The sequence below is a fragment of the Macaca mulatta genome, chromosome X (assembly GCF_049350105.2).
Source record: "Macaca mulatta isolate MMU2019108-1 chromosome X, T2T-MMU8v2.0, whole genome shotgun sequence".
Classification (NCBI taxonomy): Eukaryota; Metazoa; Chordata; class Mammalia; order Primates; family Cercopithecidae; genus Macaca; species Macaca mulatta.
Window position 1 is genome coordinate 130,907,937 of NC_133426.1, and position 24,496 is coordinate 130,932,432.

The 24,496-nt window shown below is 37.5% G+C and overlaps 1 protein-coding gene across 1 annotated transcript in view; it reads right to left on the bottom strand.

Moving 5' to 3' along the window:
• Positions 1-24,496, bottom strand: part of TENM1 (teneurin transmembrane protein 1) — a 122,674-nt gene that overhangs the window by 85,988 nt on the left and 12,190 nt on the right. Inside the window, exon 3 of the mRNA XM_015128153.3 lies at positions 22,865-23,097. Coding sequence (XP_014983639.2) covers positions 22,865-23,097 — 233 coding nt within the window. The remainder of the gene's footprint in view (positions 1-22,864; positions 23,098-24,496) is intronic.

Below are 24,496 nucleotides of genomic sequence, written 5' to 3' on the forward strand. Positions count from 1 at the left end.
CAGGTTAGCCAGGATAGTCTCGATCTCCTGACCTCGTGATCCGCCCGTCTCGGCCTCCCAAAGTGCTGGGATTACAGGCTTGAGCCACCGCGCCCGGCCAATGTAATTTTCAGATGAGGAAATGGAAGTGCAGAGAGGTAGAGTAACTAACTCCAGGTTACATACCTAGAAAATGCTGTTTAAAGCGATGGGTAAAGGACTCTCTGTTCAGTAAATGGTGCTACAATAACTGGCTAGCCATATGCAGAAGATTGAAACTGGACCCCTTCATTATACTGTATACAAAAATTAACTCAAGATGAATTAAAGACTTAAAAGTAAAACCCGAAACTATAAAAACCCTGGAAGAAAACCTAGGCAATACCATTCCAGACATAGGCATGGGCAAAGATTTCATGGTGAAGACGCCAAAAGCAATTGCAACAAAAGCAAAAATTGACAAATGAACTTTTATACAGCAAAAGAAACTATCAACAGAGTACATAGGCAACCTATGGGAGAAAATTTTTGCAAAATATGAATCTGACAAAGGTCTAATATCCAGTATCTATAAGGAACTTAAACAAATTTACAAGAAAAAAAAAACAACCCCATTAATAAGTGGGCAAAGGACATGAACAAACACTTCTCAAAAGAAGACATACATGTGGCCAACAAGCATATGAAAAAAAAGCTCAACATCACTGATCATTAGAGAAATGCAAATCAAAACCACAATGAAACACCATCTCACACAAGTCAGATTGGCTATTATTAAAGGTCAAAAAATAACAGATGCTGGCAAGGTTGTGGAGTAAAAGGAACGCTTATACACTATTGGTGGGAGTGTAAATTAGTTCAACCAGTGTGGAAGACAGTATGGTGATTCCTTAAAGACCTAAAGACAGAAATACCATTTGACCCAGCAGTCCCCTTACTGGGTATATACTCAAAGGAATATAAATCATTCTATTATAAAGACACATGCACATGTATGTTCATCATGGCACTGTTCACAATAGCAAAGATATGGAATCAACCTAAATGCCCATCACTGATAGACTGTATAAAGAAAATGTGGTACATATACACCATGGAATACTATGAATCCATAAAAAGGAATAAGATCATGTTCTCTGCAGGGACATGGATAGAGCTGGAGGTCATTATCATTAACAAACTAATACAGGAACAGAAAACTAAATACCACATGTTCTCATTTGTAAGTGGGAGCTAAATGATGGGAACACACAGACACATAGAGGGGAACAATATACACTGGGGCCTATTGGATAGTGGAGGGTGGGAGGAGGGAGAGGATCAGAAAAAATAACTAATGGATACTAGGTTTAATACCTGGGTGATGAAATAATCTGCACAACAAACCCCCATGACACATGTTTACCTATGTAATAAACCCGTACATGTACCCCTGAACTTAAAGTAAAAGTTGGGGGGGGGGAAAGAAAATGCTAGTTTAATAAAAGTTTGTCTGAGTTTAATGCCCATTCTCTTAACCACTATGCCATGTAGCTTTAATGAGGTTATCAATTGCTTTACCATGGGGGTGGGGTACAGACTGGCTTAAGAAGGTTCAGAAACTCCATGAAATTATCGGTAGAATGTTTTGTGTATGGGTATTATCATGGGGAGAGAGAGTCCACTGGTTTTGTTAGATTGTCAGAAGGATCTCTGACCCATCCCAAAAATTGTTAAGAATTCGTGTATTCCTATAGATCTCTTAGACTTCTTCAGAATTATTCTTAAAAGGTATTCTGTGGCTTCATCTTCACAGAGCTGATGAGTTTCAAGAAAGTACTCAAGAGCTTCCATGTGGTGGGGAGTTTGGTGATTTTACTATTATCATGTGAACTACCACCTAAAAAGGAGACCCCACGCAATGGGATATCAACTCACCTAGGTCAAAACAGCTTTTATTAAAAAAGATAGGGAATAATGAACGCTGGTGAGGATGTGGAGAAAGGGGAATCCTCATATATTGTTGGTGGGAATGTAAACTAGTACAGCCATTATAAAAATGGAATGAAGGTCCCTCAAAAAACTAAAAATAGAACTATCATATGATCTAGCAATTCCACTACTACTACTGGGTATATATAGAAAATAAAGGAAATCAGTATATCAAAGAGATATCTGCACTCCCGTGTTTACTGCAGCACTATTCACAACAACCAAAATATGGAATCAACTAAGTACCCATCAATAGATGAATGGATAAAGCAAATGTGGCACATATACACAATAGGATATTATTCAGCCATAAAAAGAATGAAATTTTATCATTTGCAGCAACATGGATGGAACTAGAGGTCATTATGTTAAGTGAAATAACTCAAGCACAGAAACACAAATATCACATGTTCTCATTGATATGTGGGAGCTATAAAAGAGAGTAGATTAGTGGTTACCAGAGGCTGGGAAGGGTAGGGGAGGATGAAGAGAGGTTGATTAATGGGTATAAATATGCACTATGATAGAAGAAATAAGAACTAGTGTTTGATAAATCAGTAGAGTGACATAGGTTATAATAATCTATTGTATATCACAAAATAACTAGAAGAGAATAATTTGAATGTTTCTAGCATAAAGAAAAGACAACTATTTAAGGTGATGAATACCCTAATTATACTGATTTGATCTTTACAAATTATACAAATGTATGAAATAATCACACATAGCTCCCATATATATATGTATCAATTAAAATTAATAAGGTCCTTCATTTTCAGTATGGCAGAGACAATGCTATGTGTTCATGTCATCCCGTTTCTCTTTCTTTCTGAGAACAGAGTTAGATTACGTTTCTTAGCCTCCTTTCCAGTTAGATGTGGGCAAAAGTAATGTATGCGACTTCTAGGTCTGATCCTTAACGAGATGTCTATTGAGTTTCTTTATGGATTACTACCTTCCACTGTAGGCTGACTGCATGCAGATCATCCAGTAGAGGACTCCAAGGCCTAAGGCACTGAGGAATCACTAGATGGAAGAAGCCTGGTTCCTTGAATCACTGCTTGGAGCAGAGATTCTTCCACTCCCCAGGCAACCCATATTAAATTGTGATGTAAGAATGAAATAAACTACTATTTTTTGTGAAACTATTGAGATATTGTGCGTGTGTGTGTTTAACATGGTTGTTAGCTTGGCTCCAGTATTAACATTCAGCAACCCCAATCCTATTCACCTTTTAAGGCTTTTATAGGATGTTTCCCTTTCATGAATCCTTCCCTGCAAACTCCAGTTCATCGTGGTCTCTGTTTTCTAACCCACAGAAGCTGTTATTTATTTATTTATTTGTTACTGTGAATTCTCCAATCATGATCCGTCTAGGTAATAAGCTCCCTCAGGACAAGAACTGGATTTTAGAATTAGTTTTTATATCTCAAATAATTCAGTACACTTGGGCACAAATGTTCAATAAACCTTCCTAAATTACAGGACTAAATTTCCATGATTTATACTGAAACATATCTACCTTGAACAAAATAAAGCATGCCAGGAGGTCAAGAACTGCATATGAATTTCTCTAGAAATGAGCTTGGAAAGGATGCAGTGACAATGTCTTTGTATAAAGTCCTTTAAAAGGAATACAGTCCCCTATTAATTAGTGATGATTAGAATATGGGAAAAGTGGGGTTGACAACCAAGAGCAAACAGACAAAGGACCATGGATCAAATTAACTGCAAACAAATGTGATCCATGTGGATAGCTACAATGAATAGCTCATGACACCGCTCCCCCCACCATACACACAAATCCAGTTGTTCTGTCAACATAACTTTGTTTGTGATCTTTTTTTTTTTTTTTTTTTTTTTTTTTTTTTTTTTTTTTTTTTTTTTTTGAGACGGAGTCTCGCTCTGTCACCCAGGCTGGAGTGCAGTGGCCAGATCTCAGCTCACTGCAAGCTCCGCCTCCCGGGTTTACGCCATTCTCCTGCCTCAACCTCCCGAGTAGCTGGGACTACAGGCGCCTGCCAGCTCGCCCGGCTAAGTTTTTGTATTTTTAGTAGAGACGGGGTTTCACTGTGTTAGCCAGGATGGTCTCGATCTCCTGACCTCGTGATCCGCCCGTCTCGGCCTCCCAAAGTGCTGGGATTACAGGCTTGAGCCACCGCGCCCGGCCTGTTTGTGATCTTGTGATCTCTTCCGACCTTACCATGTTAGGAGTTCTGAAGAAACAGAAGTGCCTCAAGACTTTTTCAGGCTGATTTTTGTTACAGAATAGCTGTAGGACTTTGGATAATACATTTGACCACTCAGTGTCTTGATTTCCTAACTTATATACTACCTACTACACAAGGTAAAATGGTGTGAAGCTCACAAGAGCCAATGAAATGAAAGGACTTTGAAGAAGATTAAGTATTATGGTGGTGCTAAGTGGTATCTTAATTGCCTAGTTATTGCTATAATTCTTTCTGACAGGGACTTTTCTAAGCCTAGAATCATAGTCAAAAATTACCACACAGGCCCTGCTTGAACATTTTAGGCTTTTCTGTGTTCTGTAAATAAGATTTAAGTCCATGGAGCATTATGCAATCCTTGTCAGTAGGAGAGCACCCTATGTTAGATTCACCATAGAGACAAGTCAGTAGTTAAAAAGAGTTTGTTAGCTCAGGGGAAATACTACACTATTAAATTATTGGTGTAAAAGCCTTCAAGCTTTTATAAGATGGTTAAAGCTTTCATACACAGAATCAAATAAATGAGGTTCCATGCAATGCAACTCACTAAGGAGGACCCTTGGTCAAGGTGGTGGTAATGTCTCAACATTTAACAGTGAAACCAGACACTGATAATAACGTGATTTATTTTTCTTTGCTTTATAGAGGTTGGTGTGTGTGTGTGTGTGTGTGTGTGTGTGTGTGTGTGTGTAGAGAGAGAGAAAGCGAGATTAGGGTAAGTAGATGGTGCTAGTTCAAATTTAAATGCACATGTCTTGTTTTATTTTTGTGTTAGTGTTCCTGCTCAAAAGATGCCTGCAGGCTGAGATTTAAGGGTGCTCAGTATATATGGGCTAAGATAAATGAGGCTTACTAAATCTGTGCTGCATATTTTATATCTCCCCCTTTAGAAATTCCTCAAACATCAAGCAACGATATCTGAGACACTACTCAGATACATTTGAAAGAACTGTCTCTGTCATCCTAAGGAAGGAAACTGCCACACAAGAACCTTAGTGAACAATTAGCCCTAGGAAGGAAAGTTCATTTTTGCCCATGGACCAGCAAAACACTAATTGCAGTTGTTGCACTCTAGGGAAAATGAGTCTATCTCAAAGTCTGTGAATGACCAAGAGGTTCTAATATAAAAAGCAAACTAAGTATACCTTGTCCTGAATACTCAATAAAAGCAGGATATGAGGAATTAAGCCGATAGTGATTATTATTCACACAAGTGGGGTAATTCAAGAAGAATTAAAATTTCTTTAGGATAATGATTTGCATGTAGTGCCCATTCAAAAACAACACAGAGGGCCCATTTAAAATTCTCCCTGCATCCGTACATCTTGACTAATGAAGCTAGTGCTAGAAGAGAAGTTCACAAAGTCAGGAGTGGTAGACAGTCATTTGCAAAAGGTAAGGCAGGGTAATGAGCACTGCGTGAATACACATTTTAAACCTTTTAAGTGGAGGTTCAAGAGACATTTAGGAGAACTGATTTGGGCTCAATCAAGAATATATGAATATAACAACAGCATATACACACAGATACAGGTACAAATATGATAGCGGAACAAAAAGCAAAAAATAGTCAAAGCAGTTGTTTAATGAGATAAACAACTTCTTTTACTGTTTTTACCTTTCCACACTCTGCCCTACAAGTGTGACAATCTGTGGGCACAAGAATGTGACACTGAGAGGCATTTATAATGCTGGGATGTTTTCTTCAAAGGGGGCTAGTGATTTTCTTAGCCTTGTCTTGATTGAGATTGGAGTTTCCAAGGCCATTTCCCTGTCTTTTTTCCTCTAAACTCAAATACCCAGACAAGTTCATCAGAGCTATGAGAGGTGGAGGAAAGAGCCTGGGGTAGAAGCCAGAAGATTCAGTTGTGAGACTGACTGTGACTTTAACAAATTTAAATAGTCTCCCAGTCCTTAGGTTTTGCCCTTATCTAATGGTGAGTAGAAAAGCTGAGCTGCTCATGTCAGTGGATGACTGTAAAGACCATATAAAATAACTTCTATGTGTGAAATCTTTCTGAAAGGTCAACACAAGTGATGTTAGTATTATTTATAGAGATAGGGTGTTGCTGTGTCGCCCAGGCTGGAGTGCAGTGGCATGATCACAACTCACTGCAGCCTCGAACACCTGGGCTCCAGACATCATTCCCCCTCAGCCTCTCTAATAGCTGGGACCACAGGTGCATGCTACCACACCTGGCAGATCAAAAAATTTTTTTTTGTAGATATGGGGTCTCACTATGGTGACCAGGCTGGTCTTGAACTCCTGGGTTCAAGTGATCCTCCTATCTCGACCTCCCAAAGTGTTGGGATTACAGGCGTGAGCCACCGTGCCCCATCTTATTTATGTTTTTGATGAATTTTTCTGGCATCATACGGTGGTTTATCTGTTTCCGATTACCTGCTTCAGAATGGCTTGACTTAGATGGCAGGAGCCCTATGTATAATTCTGACAGCATCTCCTCCATGTTGATGGTGATTATCAGTCTGTGCAGGGTCCTATACTATTTCTCCAGTCAAACTGGTCTATGCACTGGCTCTAAAACATACTGCAACTTCCCCATCATTACAGATTTGCTGTACCATTTCCTGTGCCTGGAATACAATTCTGCTTATCTTTCAAGGTTCAGTGCAAGTCCAGCCTCCGAAATTACAATATACAAACTGACTTGAATACTTGCAAATATCCTGATGGAGGCATTTCCTTGTCAATTATATCAAACAGTTCCACTGGTCTTGTCTGATGGCAGAAATCTTCTGAACCTATTAGAAAAGATGTGTAATACCAATCCAAGTGGATAGGAATGAGATATAATATGTCATTAAGCTGCGAATCTAAAGCGTGAACTGCAACTAAGAAACTGGGGTGTTTTCAACTGGACTTAAGAATGCATTTTACATACTGAGTTCGGGCCATTTCAACAAATCCATTTCAGGACCACCCTATTCCTCACAGGAAGGGCTAAGTCATTCACTTCCCATTTAGCGTCACCTCTTTATTCTCCACTGGCCTACCTTCTCTCCTTTGCCTTATTCTTTGAACTCTTATTTCTTTTGGAGTTCACTTAACCCATCAGGAATAGAGGTTAGAATAGTTCCTAGTTCTTTTTTATCTTTGTGTCCCGTCCTTTTTCAGATTCCTTCCTTTTTCTCTACTTCTCCCCTCTTCTCATTTTTCCCCTTTTTTTCTCTCCAAACCCCAATCAGCTCTCCTGTCTGTGAATCCCTGTGGTTTTTAAAGTTTATACATGCAACCTAATCCTGTATTTTAGTCTTCTCTAATGAGTACTCCTATGTCTCCCCAATGAGATAATATTCCACTCAAGGGCAGGGACCATATCTTCTTAGTTTACTTATGATTTTCAAATTTGTTGCTGAAAAACTTAACAAAACAATAAAGCTCAGTGAATGTGGTTCTTTTTCTAAGAAGATATACCAGGGGCATGATGTGGATGTGCTAGAGTAGCTAAAACCAGTGGGAATCTTACGAATAGTAAGGTGGGGCCATTGACACTAGTGTCTTGTTGACATCAGTAAAATATATTGAAAGTATTAATTAAGATAATGGCATCTCTGGATTCCTGTCTGATAACCAGTAAGTTTGTGCTGCAACAAGAGATGGTTGTGGTGTTTGACTACAGCATTTAGCATAGTTCCTGCCATACAAGACTACTATATATATATATATATATAAACATACTTTATATATTCATAAAATAGATGATTAAGGTCTATTTTAGAAACATAACAATTTGAACAATTTAAAAATGAGTAATTAATAACAGGCAGTGACTCTGATAAAGGAAGTAAAACAAAACTAAACTGAGGTGTATGAAAATACTTCCAGATGCCATTTTTACAACTGCAATGATTCATTCCTTAATTCAACGGCTGAAACATCTCCAGCATTTCCAGGAACTAGGAAGATATCATTTTAGGGTCAATGCAGAAGCAAGTGGTTTTGGTCATTTGCAAATTGGCTAGTATTTTTTTCAACATTCAATAGATTATTTGAATAATGTCATGCTGTTAAAATTGGATCAGATATACTTGGGAAAAAGTGCCCAACATTAGTAAGAAAAGTACAACAGAAAGAAACATTTTAGGTGCTAACTGTTGATCTGTGGTTTCTCAAAATTTCAAGTATAACAAGTGAAAATCAGAAGATTTCAGAGTAACCCTTCTTCTGTCCACTCTCCCTGGAAATGCCCCCAGTTTTATTACTCTGGAAAGGTGAGATCTTGCCCCAAGTCATGAAATAGTGCTGTGGTAGTAGCCTGCCTGCAGTTCTGATTTTACTTTGTTCAAGAGAACACAGGGAAAGGATTATGAAAACCAATATAGGTAAGCTTAGCAGAATCTACTCTGATGGATTTTGGCTCGGGGAGGGACAAAGCAGACCTATCAATCTATTACTACGGCTTCAATTTCCCTGGGTTAGAGATGCTTTCCAAAATGAGAAATCATTCCTGCCCACTAAGAGAAACTACCACTGTAGTCAGCTTCCTTTCCTGAGTAAATACAGGTAAAATGGGGCACCGGCCCTCCTTCCTTTTCCCCCAAACCCATTAGACTACTTCCCCCAAATGTAGTCTAATAAGCTTTTTGAAAATTGTGTTTCCCCCAAACACAGTCTAATAAGCTTTTTGAAAAATCAAGTGGAAGAGCTAGTAAATGAAACGGGAAGAAAAATAGAGCAAATAACACTGGGGCTTCCTCGCTAGGCTTTGATATTTGAGGCTTGAAGATAACCTCACATTTGAATTATTAAGCCTGTGATTCCTCAGGGGGAAACTTTAAATGGGCCAGAACTCACTCCCAAGGGAACAGTGACTTTCTCTGGTCAACGATAAAGCTGACTCATTATACGGAGGCTCTCTCAGGAAGTTCACTGTCAGCCATTTAGAAAACTCCACATATGGGCACATACTAGAGGTGCTGATGTGATGATCTCCACAGCTAATGGAAGAGCCTCAAAACCAATCTGTTCAGAAAATAATGGATTAATGCAGGGGTCCTTGATGACCCTGCTCCAAGGCCAAAACTGGTGTGTGTTCTCATATGTTGGTACCTGTGCCTTACAGGATGTTAAATATTTTGACCATCATTTTTATATGAGTGAAAGTCTTATTTAAAACAAAATAAAACAAAACAAATCACTTTTTGAAATGGAATAGTCAGGTATACATTTGTAAGTTGATTTCTGACACCCCCCCCTTTTTTTTTTTGAGATGGAGTCTCACTCTGTCACCCAGGCTGCAGTGCAGTGGTGTGATCTCAGCTCACTGCAACTTCCGCCTCCCAGGTTCAAGTGATTCTTCTGCCTCAGCCTCCCGAGTAGCTAGGATTACAGGCACATGCCACCACACCCGGCTAATTTTTGTATTTTTAGTAAAGATGGGATTTCACTGTGTTGGCCAGGCTGGTCTCGAACTCCTGACCTCAAGTAATCCGCCTGCCTCAGCCTCCCAAAGTGCTGATATTTCTAAATCCTACTTCTGACTTAAAATGTTTCACAATTAGGAAATATTTCAAGTGATTAGAAAAGTCAGAAAATAATACTACAGACCATCATGCATACACCACCAAAATTTAATAGATGTTATCATTTCCTTCATATATTTCTTTCTTTCTTTCTTTCTTTTTTCTTTTTGAGATGGAGTCTCACTCTGTCACCCAGGCTGGAGTGCAGTGGCATGATCTCGTTTCACTGCAAGCTCCACCTCCCGGGTTCAAGAGATTTTCCTGCCTCAGCCTCTTGAGTAGCTGGGATTACAGGCACCCACCACCACGTCTGGCTAATTATTTTTTAATTTTTATTTTTAGTAGAGACGGGGTTTCATCATGTTCCCCAGGCTGGTCTTGAACTCCTGACCTTGTGATCCGCCCACCTCGGCCTCCCAAAGTGCTGGGATTACAGACGTGAGCCACCGCACCCCACACATATCTCTTTGTTAAAAAGGAAATTATATGGATATAGCCAATCCCATCTCCTTATCCCTATCCTCTTTTTCCTTCTCCAGAGGTAACTACTGTCCTGAAGTTAGTGTGTATCATTCCCATGCATGTTTTTATACATTTTCTACATATGTATATGTCCATGAATAATATATAGTATTGTTTTTGTGCTTTAAAAATTTATGTAGGAGATGGATGACAGTGATGGCTAAACAATAATGTGAATGTATTTAATGCCTCAGAACTGTACATGTAATAAAATAGTAAATACTATGTTATGTATATTTTACCACATAAAAAATACGTAAATTATATTACACCTTACATATCCTTTTGCAATTTTCTCTTTTATCCATGCAACATTATATTTTTGACTATTAATGGTTTTACATGCAGATCTAGCTCATTCATTTTTACTGTTGTATAATGTTTCATCATTTGACCAACCCCCTGTTAATGGATTATTAGGTTGTTTCTATCTTTTATACTATAGTTAATATCATAGCACATGTCTTATGCACATGTGTACTTGTGACTGTCCATACACTTCAGTCAAGCACCCTCTAGCTCATCTCTCTGATGTTGCAATTTTTCCCCTTTAGTTGAACGATGAATTTTGCAAGTAAACAGAATTAAATTAGGGCTGTGTCTGTACAATAAATGAAGTCTGAAAGAAGAAAATTTGAATACAGTCAAACAATTTTGAAAACAAAATGTTTATTACAAATCTTGAAAATAATCTACTTAATAATAGTTACTAGCTTAAAAAAGTATTTTAATACTTATTCTCATTCTCATCATCATACTTTACTCGGTACTTAATCTGTGCCAGGCACTGTTTAACCCATCTTGTGTCATTTCATCCTCTCTAAACCCATAATGAAGGTAGGTACTATTTCCATTTTACAGATGAAAAAACAGTGGCTCAAATACGGATTCAAAATAAATTTGAACCCATTTTTATCTGTACTATTCCAAAGTCTCTGGTTTTAACTACTGTAAACACTTCCTAAGTTTTCCAAATTTCACAGGGCTCAAATTGGAGAGGCACATGGTATGATTTAAGGGTCACTATAAAGTCTTCCCACCTGCCTTAAATATATTATATCTTTATGACAGGAAGATTTTTCCAGCTGGACACAAACTCTAGAGATGTTAAGAAGATATATTGATAAATCTGACCATATGAAGTTAGAAAATTCCATAGGGTTAAAAAAAGAGAGAAAAATCACAAGCCTGGAAAAATATTTGGAACACATATGAAACACAAAGGGATGTTCTTCTTAATTTCCAGAACAGAAAGGACAACAGCTCAGTAGAAAAACTGGAAGAGGATATGAAAGTGAATTTACTAAAAAAGAAATACAAATGGTCACAACAGATATGAAATGAGACTCAAATTCATTGATAATTAAAGGAATGGAAATTAAAGTTACAAGCTACAAGACACCATTTCCTGCTGATCAGATGGGCATACATTAGGAGGTTTATATTGAGAGCTGCTGAGGGTATTGCAAACTGGCACTCTGATACACTATTAGTAAGATTGTAAATGTGTTCAATCTTTTGGGAGGACAATTTGGCAATATCTACTACTGCTAAAAATTAACCCTATCTATGTACTCACAAAAGCGCTCCAAAATATATGAACCAGGTTATTCATTGCAGCACTGTAATAATAAAAGATTAAAAACAAGCAAGAAGTATATGAAGAGGCAACTGGCTTAATATATTATGGTGTATCCATACGTTATAATATCGTGCAGCTCTTAAAAACAAAGAGGTAGATATGTACCTGCTTTTATGGAAAGATCTTCAAGACATATTATTAAATAAAAGAATCAGGGTGAGGAGTAATCTATATGGTATGGTTTCCTTTTACGTAAGGGAAAAATATATATACAGGTCCGGAAGGAATCTCAAAAGCCTGTTAAAATTGGTTATCTTTACAGGGAGAGACCTGGGTATGTGGGTTTGTGGCAAAGAAGCCTGAAATTTGTTTTGTATCTTTCTATATAGTTAGAACTATCAAACCATAGACATTTATTACTTTTACATTTTTATGTTTCAATGTCAATAGCACTTATCTAGATGGGGGAATTGTGGGCCTTTTAAATTTTTCTTCTTTCTGCTACTCTTTTAAAAAAATAATAAATGTAATCTAAAGATCTTTTACTACTGGCCTGCCAGGATTCCTTCAAGGTCTTCCATTTAGGTTTCTTCCATGACTTATGGTATTACCCCTTCAGCAGGTCTCCTGTAACATGCTCAGGTGGGAGTAACCCATTGTCAACCATCAGTACTATGACACTCCTTCTTGGAGAGCTGTCATCTATAAAAACAGAGAGCTGAGTCCTCAGAAATCGGGCCATCGGACAAGACAGGGTGTGCGTGTGAGAAAATAACATACATGTATATTAAGAAAAATACAAAAGTTGCATTTTATTTAATAACTAGACATCATCAACTCAAAAAATAATATCTGGTCTAATGTTGAATTATAATAAATGCTCAGAAAATTAAAGAGAAGAAAATAAAAGTCACTTATAATTTCTTATGCTCTTAGTAGCAATTATCATTGCTAACATTTACATATACTCCCTTTCAAACTTTCTCTCTCTATATATAAATATATAATATATAGTAATATATATTATACAACATATAATTTACATATTATCCTTATACCCTTACAGATGAGGCAGCATACAGTACATACAGCTTTGCGTCCTGAACTTTTCACTGAATGTTATTTTGTGAATATCTTCCTTATATCTGCAGGGGTGTACCAAGGTTTGGGGGAGCGGGTGGGAGTGGTTGGTTCTGGGTATAGAGAGTAAGGGGAAGTGCATTTTCTGTTGAAATCTTAAAAAACAATAATAAACCTGGTGAATAGTAGGTCTGTTTTAACAACATTCGCTGGAAATTCTAAATAACGTCAGTGATAAAATACTCCTACTACTGTCCCATCCCCCTTTAGTATGCCACTTATATCCACCCAGTTCTGATTAGGGAAGAGAGGAGACAAAAGGGTGGATTTCTATCTAGGAGACATAGGCTGAGGGCTGCTGCAAGGGGCTCAGTGTTAGCCAGGGAATCACTGAAAGATGGGATGAAGAGGAGACATTTCAAACATCCCCTATTTCTGCTTAGATCTGTCCAGCTTAGTTAACTTTTAAACATATGCTTGACGTTAAAACAAAACAAAACAAAACAAAAAAAAAAGCACCTGATTATGAGTCACTCCTGTTTTTTTTTTTTTTTCTTTTTTAAACAAAAAAACCCAGAAGCTGTCTTTATGTTGCATTTAATTTATGTCATTAATGATGCTCTTTGTAAGTGCCCTGAGTAGTGACATCTATAAGCCCTGGGCTGAAGTGGCCAAAAATGCAATCAATTGTTCAATTATAAAATAAAAAAATGAATGTCCTTACTCTATTTCCAGCTGTGTTTTAGCCTGTGACAGTGTTAAATTCATGGATTTCCAAAGAAATCTTAGTTTGCTTCATGTTGTTTGAATTTTACACTGTACAACTACTAATTTATCCAGTATTTCTGGAGGATCAATGAAGCTAAAATGATCTTTTATGACTCCGCTGGTGTGGAGTGAATATTCTGCATTCCCTGGGAAGTCAACACACTGTAGACTTCAGATTTCTTCAAAAATCAGCAAAGCATGCTAGACTCACCAGGAAATGACTTCCCAATTTCTTTAATTTTATAGTCAGCTCCATGCATTTGGTAATTGTGAAATTACTGGACCATCTTGTATTGATGGTGGAGAAATATGGAGCCATGATCAAAGTTCAACTCTAATACAGCTTTATGTTTTAGAATCTTAAAAACAAACATTTTGTATGGAAAGAAATGTCCTAATTAACTTCTGAAGAATTTGTACATTAAAACATCTTACCCTGCTGGAGAAGACTGATAAAGCAAACGTACTACCTTCTGCTGAAGAGAAATTGTATTTAGAAGGAACTTGCTATTCTCATAAAACTTTTAATAGGAAGAAGTGAATCAAATTCCTTAATTACCATTTTATGGTTGGTAAAAGGGCAAATTACATGCCATCCATTTCTAAACTTCTAAATGTCTCTGGTGCTTTTAATTAAAGCTGCCATCTAGAAACTACTAAAGCAATTTTACACAATTAGTTATTTATAGGTTACCATAATACACCACTCAAAATATGATTTAAGTGATTTGCAGCCTGTTAGTGTATGATCTCTGTCACTTTTTTGGCAGGGGTGAGGAGGACTCTTCTTTTTCATCAGCTGAGGCAGATAAGAAAGGTGTGACATTGGGGAGCTGTGGTAGGGAAGCAGTTATTTTGGCTAGCGATCTTAAATAAAAAGAGGAACCACAATTCCAAGTTGTCAGTCTTTGCATGTAGGCGTCCAAGTTTCATTCTAGACAATACTGCAGAGGTGAAGTATATCAGTGCTATTCCTCTACCTCTTCCCACTTTGCAGCTATTCTGCCACATACCTAGCACCACACTTCTCCACGCATGCTACCTTCAGTGGTTCCCATCTAGGCTTGTCTTCCTCAGGTGATCTTGTCAATCCAAACATATCCATCTTCTGCTCCATTCCTTCCAGGCTCCCATAAAGTGTTTTAATGAAGAATTAATATGCTGCTCTCATAGACAATTCCCTGTACTATATACTAAGTTCACATCTGAAGAAAATCCTTATGGAATAAATACAATTGTGAAATAGTAGGCTGCTAAGGGAATTACTTTAGTTAGATGGACCTTGTGGGGCTCCCCAAAATACAACATGTACAAGGAACCAACACTAGAATTGCTGCATCTCAAGGTGAGGAGGGGTTGGCTAGTCAAATCACATACAACATGTGAATTCCATCCTACCTTGACTCTTGCTTCTTCTGTGGCACCCATCCTACCTAGAAATTATCAAGTCTCAGATAGACCTACAAGGACATAATGTTTCCTTCCTTCCAAAGTAACTTATTCCATATGTGGGTCACTATTATAATTATTATTACTATAGCAACAAAACAGCAAGACTGATCATAACAGTAGGTAATACTGTTATGTAATACAGTAACATACTTTATGCTGGGTGTCACACTAGGCAATTTACATACATTATCCAACAACTCCGTTGTGTAGGCACTATTACTGGTCTTCCAACTTTACAGATGAGGAATCTGAAGCTCAGGGAAGTTAGGTGACTTGCCTAAGGTCACATATTTAATTAGCATTGGATCTGAGATTTGCATCCATTTCTGTTTGACTCCAAAACCTGAAAAATTATCTACCATGGTATCTGGCCTCTAAAATATTACCTCTGTGTTTACTAGAATCTGATGCATACATGAAAATTAAGACAAATGCGGAAGAAAAAGTCATTTAATAATGCATCCGTGGCTTTATAAAATTTGAATAAACTTAATATAGATCTTCTCAACCATGGATGATACCTAGACTAGACAGGCAATGAGCCAAGGCTAGATGTAAGTGCCTTCCTTTTGTCTGACTTCTCTCACAAACAGCTTATGGCTTTGGGATTGCAACAGAACAGGCTGGAAGGTCCTCAAGTTCCAATTGCTGACATAATCTAAGGCCAAAATCTTTTGACTACCCTAAGCAGATGCATTAGATGAATTGTGCATTAAAACCAGGTTAAGCTCTAATTCTGGATGCATAATAGGCACTAAACTCTTCTGTTAAGGTTACAGTAAGCTGAGAGACCAGTAACAGCATTAGAGACAGAAAGCCCCCTAAATGAAAACAGCACAAGAACATTGAGGGATAAAGAACAAATATTTTGCCTGAATTTTAAGGCTTTATCAAACATATTTTTTTCAAGATGTTTCTGATTCTCAAACAAGGTTGTTGGAGTAAAGTTCTCATAAGAAATGTCTTGAAACTAGGCTAGGAATTTGGCCGTGGGTGGTAGAATAATGTCTTACCCAGAAGAAAGACTTCAGTAAGTACCTCTCCCAAACCTTTCACACTTACACCCTCATTTTCAGCAGAACAGATCCACTTCTCTGAGAACACTGAGACTATCAGGATGAAGAATCATCACTCTTCTAGCTTCTCCTACCTACAAACTTATCCTCATCCCTATACCCTACACATAACTGCTTCAGTCTCCCTTCCTATTCTAGGCCTACTTCCTTCCAGTTTCCTGCATGCTTTGATTTATTCCCTGTCTTCTTTATCTTTCCATTGACTGATAAACATTGCCACATCTCCCCTTATGGAAAAAGGCTTCCTGAGCTCATTGGCCTCCCACAATTTATCACTCCCCATCTCTCACATTCAAGCTTCTCAGAAGAGTGATCTTTACCAGTGATATTTATTTTCTCATCTTTCATGGGCTCATCAAATGACAAAAATCTGGCTTCCACCTCTACCACCATCCAAACCACCAATGGCAGGGTCACCAATGAACTCCTCATTGCCTAATGCAATAGCTACGAATGTGTGACATTCAATGCTGTTTTTCACACCTCCTTGAAATTAACTACTCTCTGGCTTCTTGGACAGTGCGCTCTTTTGGTCCACCACCATTTTTTCTGAAGGTTTCTGCTCTGTTTCCTTCATTAGATCCCCTTCCATTGCCAATCTTATACAGATGAGTAAGTACTCCCTGTCATTTCTTTGCCCCAGTTTTGCTCCAGTGCATTTATTACTCTGTCACCAACATTATCAAAAATGCATGCATAAGGTGGACATCTCTCCTGCTTCAAATCCTTTCCCTATAGGATAAAATTCAAACTTCCTTTTATTGCTTCTGCCCCCCTTTCCTATTACTCTCCAATATTCTTACTCTAAGAATATGGAATTATTTGCAGTTTCTTAAATATACCATTCTTTTCATCCATGCTATGGCTTACCCGTAATTTTGTTGAGGGCTGTCCCTAGTGTCGATCCAAATGACTTTGTTACCAAGATGGATCATATGCTAAAGGAATTTAGGAAAAACCATACCACTTCCATTGAACAGGAGAACCAAAAGAACATTCTATGCCTGTTTCTTTACTACACTCTCTCCCGCATAGACACCAGTGACATCAACAAAAAGTCACCGATTATAATCTTAGCATCTTTCCATTAACCCCAAATATAACTTTTCACAATAGCATGCAGATGACAGGAGAATGAGTAGGGCTTCAGGATGTGCTTCAACTAGATCTGGATAGGGACAAAAACAGATTGTTTGTGTCTAGACTTTATTATTCCCAGATTTCTTAATTTACAAAAAGTTAAGATGAATCCTGTAAGGTTAGTGTCATGTATACCCTAAAAACACTTTTGGAAGCCGTCAAGATTTAAGGATCACTTCCTTCCTATGGAACAGCTCAGAGACTGTTTGCACTTGTCTGGATATTGCCTAAGTTCTGCTCCTGCTGAGTTCTGAGGTCAGTTTGCCTGAAGATGTACATGAAAATAGAGATATAACCCTTGGTAAGGTCCAAGAGAACCTAATTAAGTCATTGATTAATTTCATTCTGTCCAGTCACTCCTTCACCCTCTGTATCTACTTAAAAAAATAAATGCATCCAGCTTGTCACAAATTTTATTTTATATCCCCACCTAGTACCATTTCACATTCTGCTTAAGTACTTGGTCATCTATTACATGACTCATTAGTTTGGGTTCTCTGTAGAATTAAAGAAAGTTGCAGTAAAAATAATAAATGGAACCTAAGTTTCAACTACATCATCCATGCATGTTTTAAAAGCATCTTTCAAAGTCAATTCAAACTCATATACAATGCCAGGGATTAGTACTCTGTCAACCTCTTTTCTAAACTTTTTTTCTTTGTCCCATTACGTTGAAGTATTGATGAGTAAAATGGCAAATGTTTCTCTTTACTGGGATTCAGATCAAAGTGCATAAAACTGGATCAGATAAAGACTTCCTCCCAGGAGAAGTACCCAGGGGCTATCATATGAAATTCTATTTGGCGACGCTTCCATTTCCATTTTTCCTTCAAACAAAATTTGTAGTTACTACTGTAGTCAAGAAATTTAATAAAATGAAGGTTTCCTGCCTGTGTCCCTTAAGGAAAATTTGGTGAAGTTTCTAATTACAGAATCTTCCAAAGAGAAGTGACAAGGTTTCCTGGAGATTTATTTGAATAATTACATTTACAGAGTATGTAAATGCTATCTATGTAGTGCACTATGGGTACACTACTAGGTCAGACAAATCTGAGAAATTGTTTTAATAGGAAAAGGAAACTAGACTAAAAGTTATTTATCTTATAAATAAAAATATTTTGTTCCCATTGAATACATGTCCTCAGATTGAAAAGCATTTTTTTCCTAATATTTCCAATCTTCCCAGAGATCACGGATTTTAGCAGAAAGGCAGACAGTGTGGTATGGTGAAGTAAAGCGTGGCCGAGGTGGGCGGATCACGAGGTCAGGAGTTCGAGACCAGCCTGAGCAACACAGTGAAACCCTGTCTCTACTAAAAATACAAAAATTAGCCAGGCGTGGTGGCCCCTTCCTGTAATCTCAGCTACTCAGGAGGCTGAGGCAGGAGAATCGCTTGAACCTGGGAGGCAGAGGTTGCAGTGAGCCGAGATCGTGCCACTACATGCCAGCCTGGGTGACAGCGAGACTTTGACTCAAAAAAAAAAAAAACAAAAAAAAGGCATCATGGGTTTTTCGGAGTCAGGCAGACCTGGTTTGAATTCCAGTGTTGTTATCTGTAAACTGTGTGATACTGGGTAAATTTCTTTTTTAAAAAATAACTTTTACTTTAGGTTTAGTGGTACATGTGCAGGTATGTCCGGGTGAATTTCTTAACCTGTCTGATTTTCTATTTCCTCTTCTGTACAATGGGAATAATACTATTTACATCATGCATTGTTGTGAAGATCAGAGAAACTGTGTGTAAAATATCTAGCACAGCATATGGCACACAGTAGGCACTGAGCAAGTTATAGTTACAGTTATTTTAATACATTAGAGCTGAAAGGCAGATCATCCTGAGCCCTTCAGTTTACAACTGAGGAATTTCAGGACCCAGTGTTTAAATGCCCAATGTCATAAAATTAGTCATTGGCACCATTCAGCCTGTCTATCTTAGTGTTCAGCTAAATGAAACCACAGTGAGGTACAGTGACTTGCACAGAGTCATTGAAAGAAAACATGGGCATTACATGTATTGAAAACGAAAGTCCAGGCTCCCTCACCTGGTATTTACCAAAACTTGCTGCCATTGCTAAACAAAACAAAACAAAACAAAACAAAAAAACACAAACAAACAAACCAAAAACAAAACAAAAACCAAACCAAAACAAAAAAATCCCATGGCTTCTGACCTATTACCTTTTGCTGACTGGTTTTTAACCCCACTGGATAATTTACTCCGAATTTAGAATGAATGATCTCAAAAGCAAATTTTATTTCATCCTATTTTTAGAATAGATTTAGAGAGTAAATTAGCTGTCGTACAGATTAACATTTATTTGCGTTACCTTGTATAATTAAGGACATGTTGGGGAGCCTTCCTATAATTGCAATATGTTGCTTGTTAAAGTCTTAGAGCAAGCTCTCTTCTCTAACCTAGAAATGGTGCTCCCTAGATGTACATTTCCATTTTCTACTGATCTACAGCTTTTTTTTTATTAGCTTCTAGGTGGAGGGAAAAATCAAACCTCTCCTTAAAGAAATCCATTAAACGTTTGCTGTCTACTAAGTGGAAGGAAGAGGGAGCTGATGTACAGGGTCATTTTAAAGCAAAAAACAAACAATTTGGGCCTTCTTGAAAGACAAAGAATCTGTAGGAGAACCTCAAAGATGAAATGAGCAATTAGCAATACTTTCCTCTCATTTTGTACACTGTAATAACTTTTTGCATGATTTTTCCTTTTATGGAAGTCTATGAAATCGCCCTGCAGCATTTCATTTAAAGAGAATCTGACTTCTAATTCACTGACAAAGGTGAGTGCTGACTATATTCAGCATGGAGATACATGCCATAGCTAGGCACCTAAGTGTTCTGACCAGCATTTTCAGAGCAACTGATGGCTGGACATAGGTTCTACCATCTGAGTTATTATAAAGATCACTAACAGGGTCTTCAAACATTGTTAGCATGGTTGAAGGAGGTGTGGTGGCTACCTAGTGTGAACCACACATCCCACTCCTTTAAGCATTCTAATTCACTCACTGGATCAAAGCAGATGTTGACAACACCAGCTTCAGGAACGTTATGTGTAAGCTGTCCCGGATGGATTAGACATTTAGCTGTCTGAAGTCTGGGCTAGATGTTCTCAGGGCTCCTTATTGCTTTGGAATGAATGAAGTGTACCAGATTATGGCAAAGGAAGCTCTTGGATAGAAACATGAGTAAATCAAGCCAAAGGAAAATGCAGTAGTGGCTATGACAAGAAGAAAAACTTAGTTTAATATTAGCTTTAATAGATACATAAATTTCAGCACTCTCATTACTGATGCTTCAAGAATTCATGTAAATCCTGTTCATCAGCACTTTATTATTGCTGCTTTCCAAGAAAAAAAAAAAAGCTGAAGTGAACCAATTATTTGCTTTATTTGGAAAAGCTGAAATACTCATTCTCTACGTGGCAGGTTGAATGTGGTAGTTGAGGTGAGTGGTTTTCAAACTAGCAGCAACTCAGGAGGATGTCAATTTAAGGCACAATACAAACTTGATTCCTCTATACTTTTTATGCAGAAATCTTTATAATACCCTCAAGAATTTTAAACCTGTGTAAAAGGTGAGACTCAGCCTAACGTATTTTCTTGAAAGATGAGCTGATCATATGTTGCACCCGAGTTATTTATTCATTCATTAAATATATATTGTGGACCCACTATGTATAAGGAAAGAGCTGGCACAGAGAAATAAAGAAAAAATTTACCATAATACTTGGGGGGGTGGGGGGCTGGTGTTCCCTTAGGGAAAATAAATCACTCCCTGTAAACACCATTGAAATTCCTTTTAGGAATTCCTGGCGTAGATAAGAGTTACTTAATTGGTCAATTACACAATAAGTATGTGTAGTGGGTCCCACACTATGCTAGAAGTTGGTGGGGAAGTGGGGAAGATTCCAAAATATTAGATGTGGTTTCCCATCTCAAGCAACTTATTTCAGTAGAAAAAATCTCCCATTCATGAAAGCACTGGAAGCAAAAGAAGGCAAAATAAAATCAAGTGCTAATTGTGTAGTGTAGACACTGTTAAATAAATTCAGATTTAATGGTATGGGGTTAGCCAGAAGGGCTTTATAAAAGACAAAGGCCTTGAAGAAAGTGAAGGCTTTAAACTGTGATACAAGTAGGAATTCAATCCCAATATAGCAAATGTCAAATGGTTAAAGAGTAACCTCTTAAAATTTAAAGTAATAAGCGACCATCTAATAAATTAAACACACTGATCTCACTACATTTATTGGCATGGAAAGACGTTCATAATACATTGTGTGTAAAACAGGTTACAGAACAGCATTGTATAATATGATTCTACTCTTAGAGAATTAAAATATCTGATATGCATTGAAAAAGTCTAGAAGGATAAATACTAAAATGTTAACAGTGGTTTTCTATATAAGCCTACAGTGGTAGACTTATGGGTGATTTTAATTAAATTTTTTTGTTCTCCCTTTTCTAATTTTTCTGCAACAAATGTTTGTATTATTTGTATAATAACTAAGAAAACACTGGCTTTGTAAGCCAAGTAAAATGAATAATTTCTAAAAATCACTAACATAAATGCACGCATGTATGCATGCGTGCAGACACACACACACACACACACACACACACACACACACACACACATCTTGGAGACGGAACTGAGAAGAGCAGTTAAATAACTAAGATGGCAGGGTCAATGATATATGATGACAGACTTAAAAGTTGACTATCCTTCAACTTTGTGGCCTAAGATTGGCATATGATTCAATCCAGAAAATCCAGAGGTTAATTGGGAGACACAGATTTGCTCACTAGATTCTAGGCAATTAAATTGAAGGTTGGTCCTTGAAGACTGAGAAGTAAATTTAGGACAAATAAAAATAAGGCCAAACTCCCACAGAAGGCAACAGAAAAAAATTGAAATTTGTTATTCTAGAGGCAATATCAACTGAAAATATAAGTAATTTCCAGAATGATTCAGATAAATTAATGGAAGAAAAGTTCATTGAAGATTCATAATTTTGTTAAGCAAAAGTCAGGAACGTTTAGGGTCTGTGAGATATTCAACATACTTAACAGTGGTGGAAGATAGGCACAGACCTTATCCCAAGCAATGCAGGCTGAAGAGTCAAAGCAGGGGCCTGCAGGTTCTCTGCTGGGTCAGGTTAACCCTTTAGTTGCTGGACTGTAGGGAGTTTCCAGGAGGTAACTCTGGGGCAGGTTGGGGTGCCAGGGAGGCACTCTGAGGGTTCTGGCTAATATTTATCAACTAGAAAAGGAAGCATTTCATTCTTTTAATAACAGTTATAACCATACTAATGTATATTGGCTAAAAATGCATTATGTGGCTTGGATGTGTCTACTGGGACAGACTTCAGTATTTTGACTCTCAGAGGCAAAATATTGAGATTAGTGGATGGGCTAAAGTGTGGCAATAGTCTCAGGATTTTATAAAGTCAAATAAAATCTTTAGATGACACAAGGGTGTGTGTGTGTGTGTGTGTATATATATATATATATATATATATATATATATATATATATTTTTTTTTTTTTTTTTTTTTTTTTTTTACCTCGAGGGCTATTCAGTGAAGCTTCCGATGCTCTCCCACCATCTCCACAATGACTCTGGTCAAAGGGAAGGCACTGATCACCAGTTCCTGCCACCACTTCAAAATTCTTGGACAGATCTTTCGTCTCCACAAGAGATTTCAACTTGTAGACTTTGCGAGTATTGGTGTCTGATAGATAGAGTGACTCAGACACAGGGTCCATAGCCAGATAGTATTTGTGAGCAGGACTTGTGCTAAGGAAGAGAAAAGTAAAGTTATTCAAGGCAATTTTTCAACATGAACCCCCTGGGCTCAGCCTTTTGTCACAAATGGAAAAATCTTTTGATAGATGAGTGAATTCATTTATCTTCCTTCTTAAGTATCAAGGGGAGGGATACTTCTCTGTTTTTCTAATAGTGGATCTAAGTATGAAACAAATCTAATGTGTACTGCTAACCTATAATGATGCTGACATTCCAATACCATCCATTTGGGGGTAGAAAGAAAGAGAATACAGGAAATCTCAGGAAATAATTTTTCTCTTATTATCCATACTGTTATCCAATTACCTACTAGATGACTTCTGGGTGCCTCAGTCACCTTAAACTCAACATATCCAAAACAGAAGTTACTTTCTTTTCCTGCTTTCCCCATCCTTCATAAACCGACTTCCTCTCTCTTGGGCTTCCTGCCTCACTTGGGGACAATACATCCTCCCAGGCCCCAGTTGTCAATTGAAAGGCATGTCCAAAGCTCAAGGAATGTCACTAAGGGAGGATCATGTTGGAGATATACTGCCAAACTTCTTTGCAAGCTTCCCTTTTTCAATTGACTACCACACTTTTCTAATCTGTTTTTTGTTCTTTCAGGACATAATGGAACTGGTTATATTTAACCTTTTTAAAGTTATAATGGCAATCATATGATTGTGTAATCACATAGTTATACCTCCTAAAAGTGACGCTAAAGTTACTTTGTTTGGATTTTGGCATTCTTAAAACTTTTCTATTACATATTCACATGGAATCTCAAGTTATTTTTATCTGTATAGATGGCTGAGTTTATTATTTTGATTCTTCCTAATTTCAGTTTTTCAATGACTACAATAACCTTAGTTTTGGAGACATTTTACTTGAACCTAAGGTTCGTGTAATATTGACATCATCCAAATCCCAAATGTGGAAGTCATCCCTAATCCCTCTTTTGCTCTCCACATGCAATTGTATCTGTAAACTAACTTTCAGAAACATGCTCATCTTCCATCCCTATGCCATTACATTAGTCCTATCTTTCATCATCTCTGGCCTGGAATATTTTCTATAGATCGACATGTAGGATGTGTTTTTGAAATCTTAAATCATTTTTTTTCCATGCTGCCTGCAGAGTTATTCTGATCATTTGGCTCCCATCTTTAAAAACTTTTTAATGTTTCTTGGTGTGTTAGCCAAGCCTTTCCTCTCTTAGTTCATTCTCACATGCCTTTTGAAGCTTTATTTGGGCATCATGTCCTGAAGGAAACCTTCCCAGTCTTCCCTTCTCCAGTCTGGGTTATTTGCATTATCTTACCTCTATTCTGGGGATTACATATCATATTAAATTATTTGTTTACGTGTTGTTTGCATCTCCCTCTCCTGCCCTGCCTGTTGCAATAAA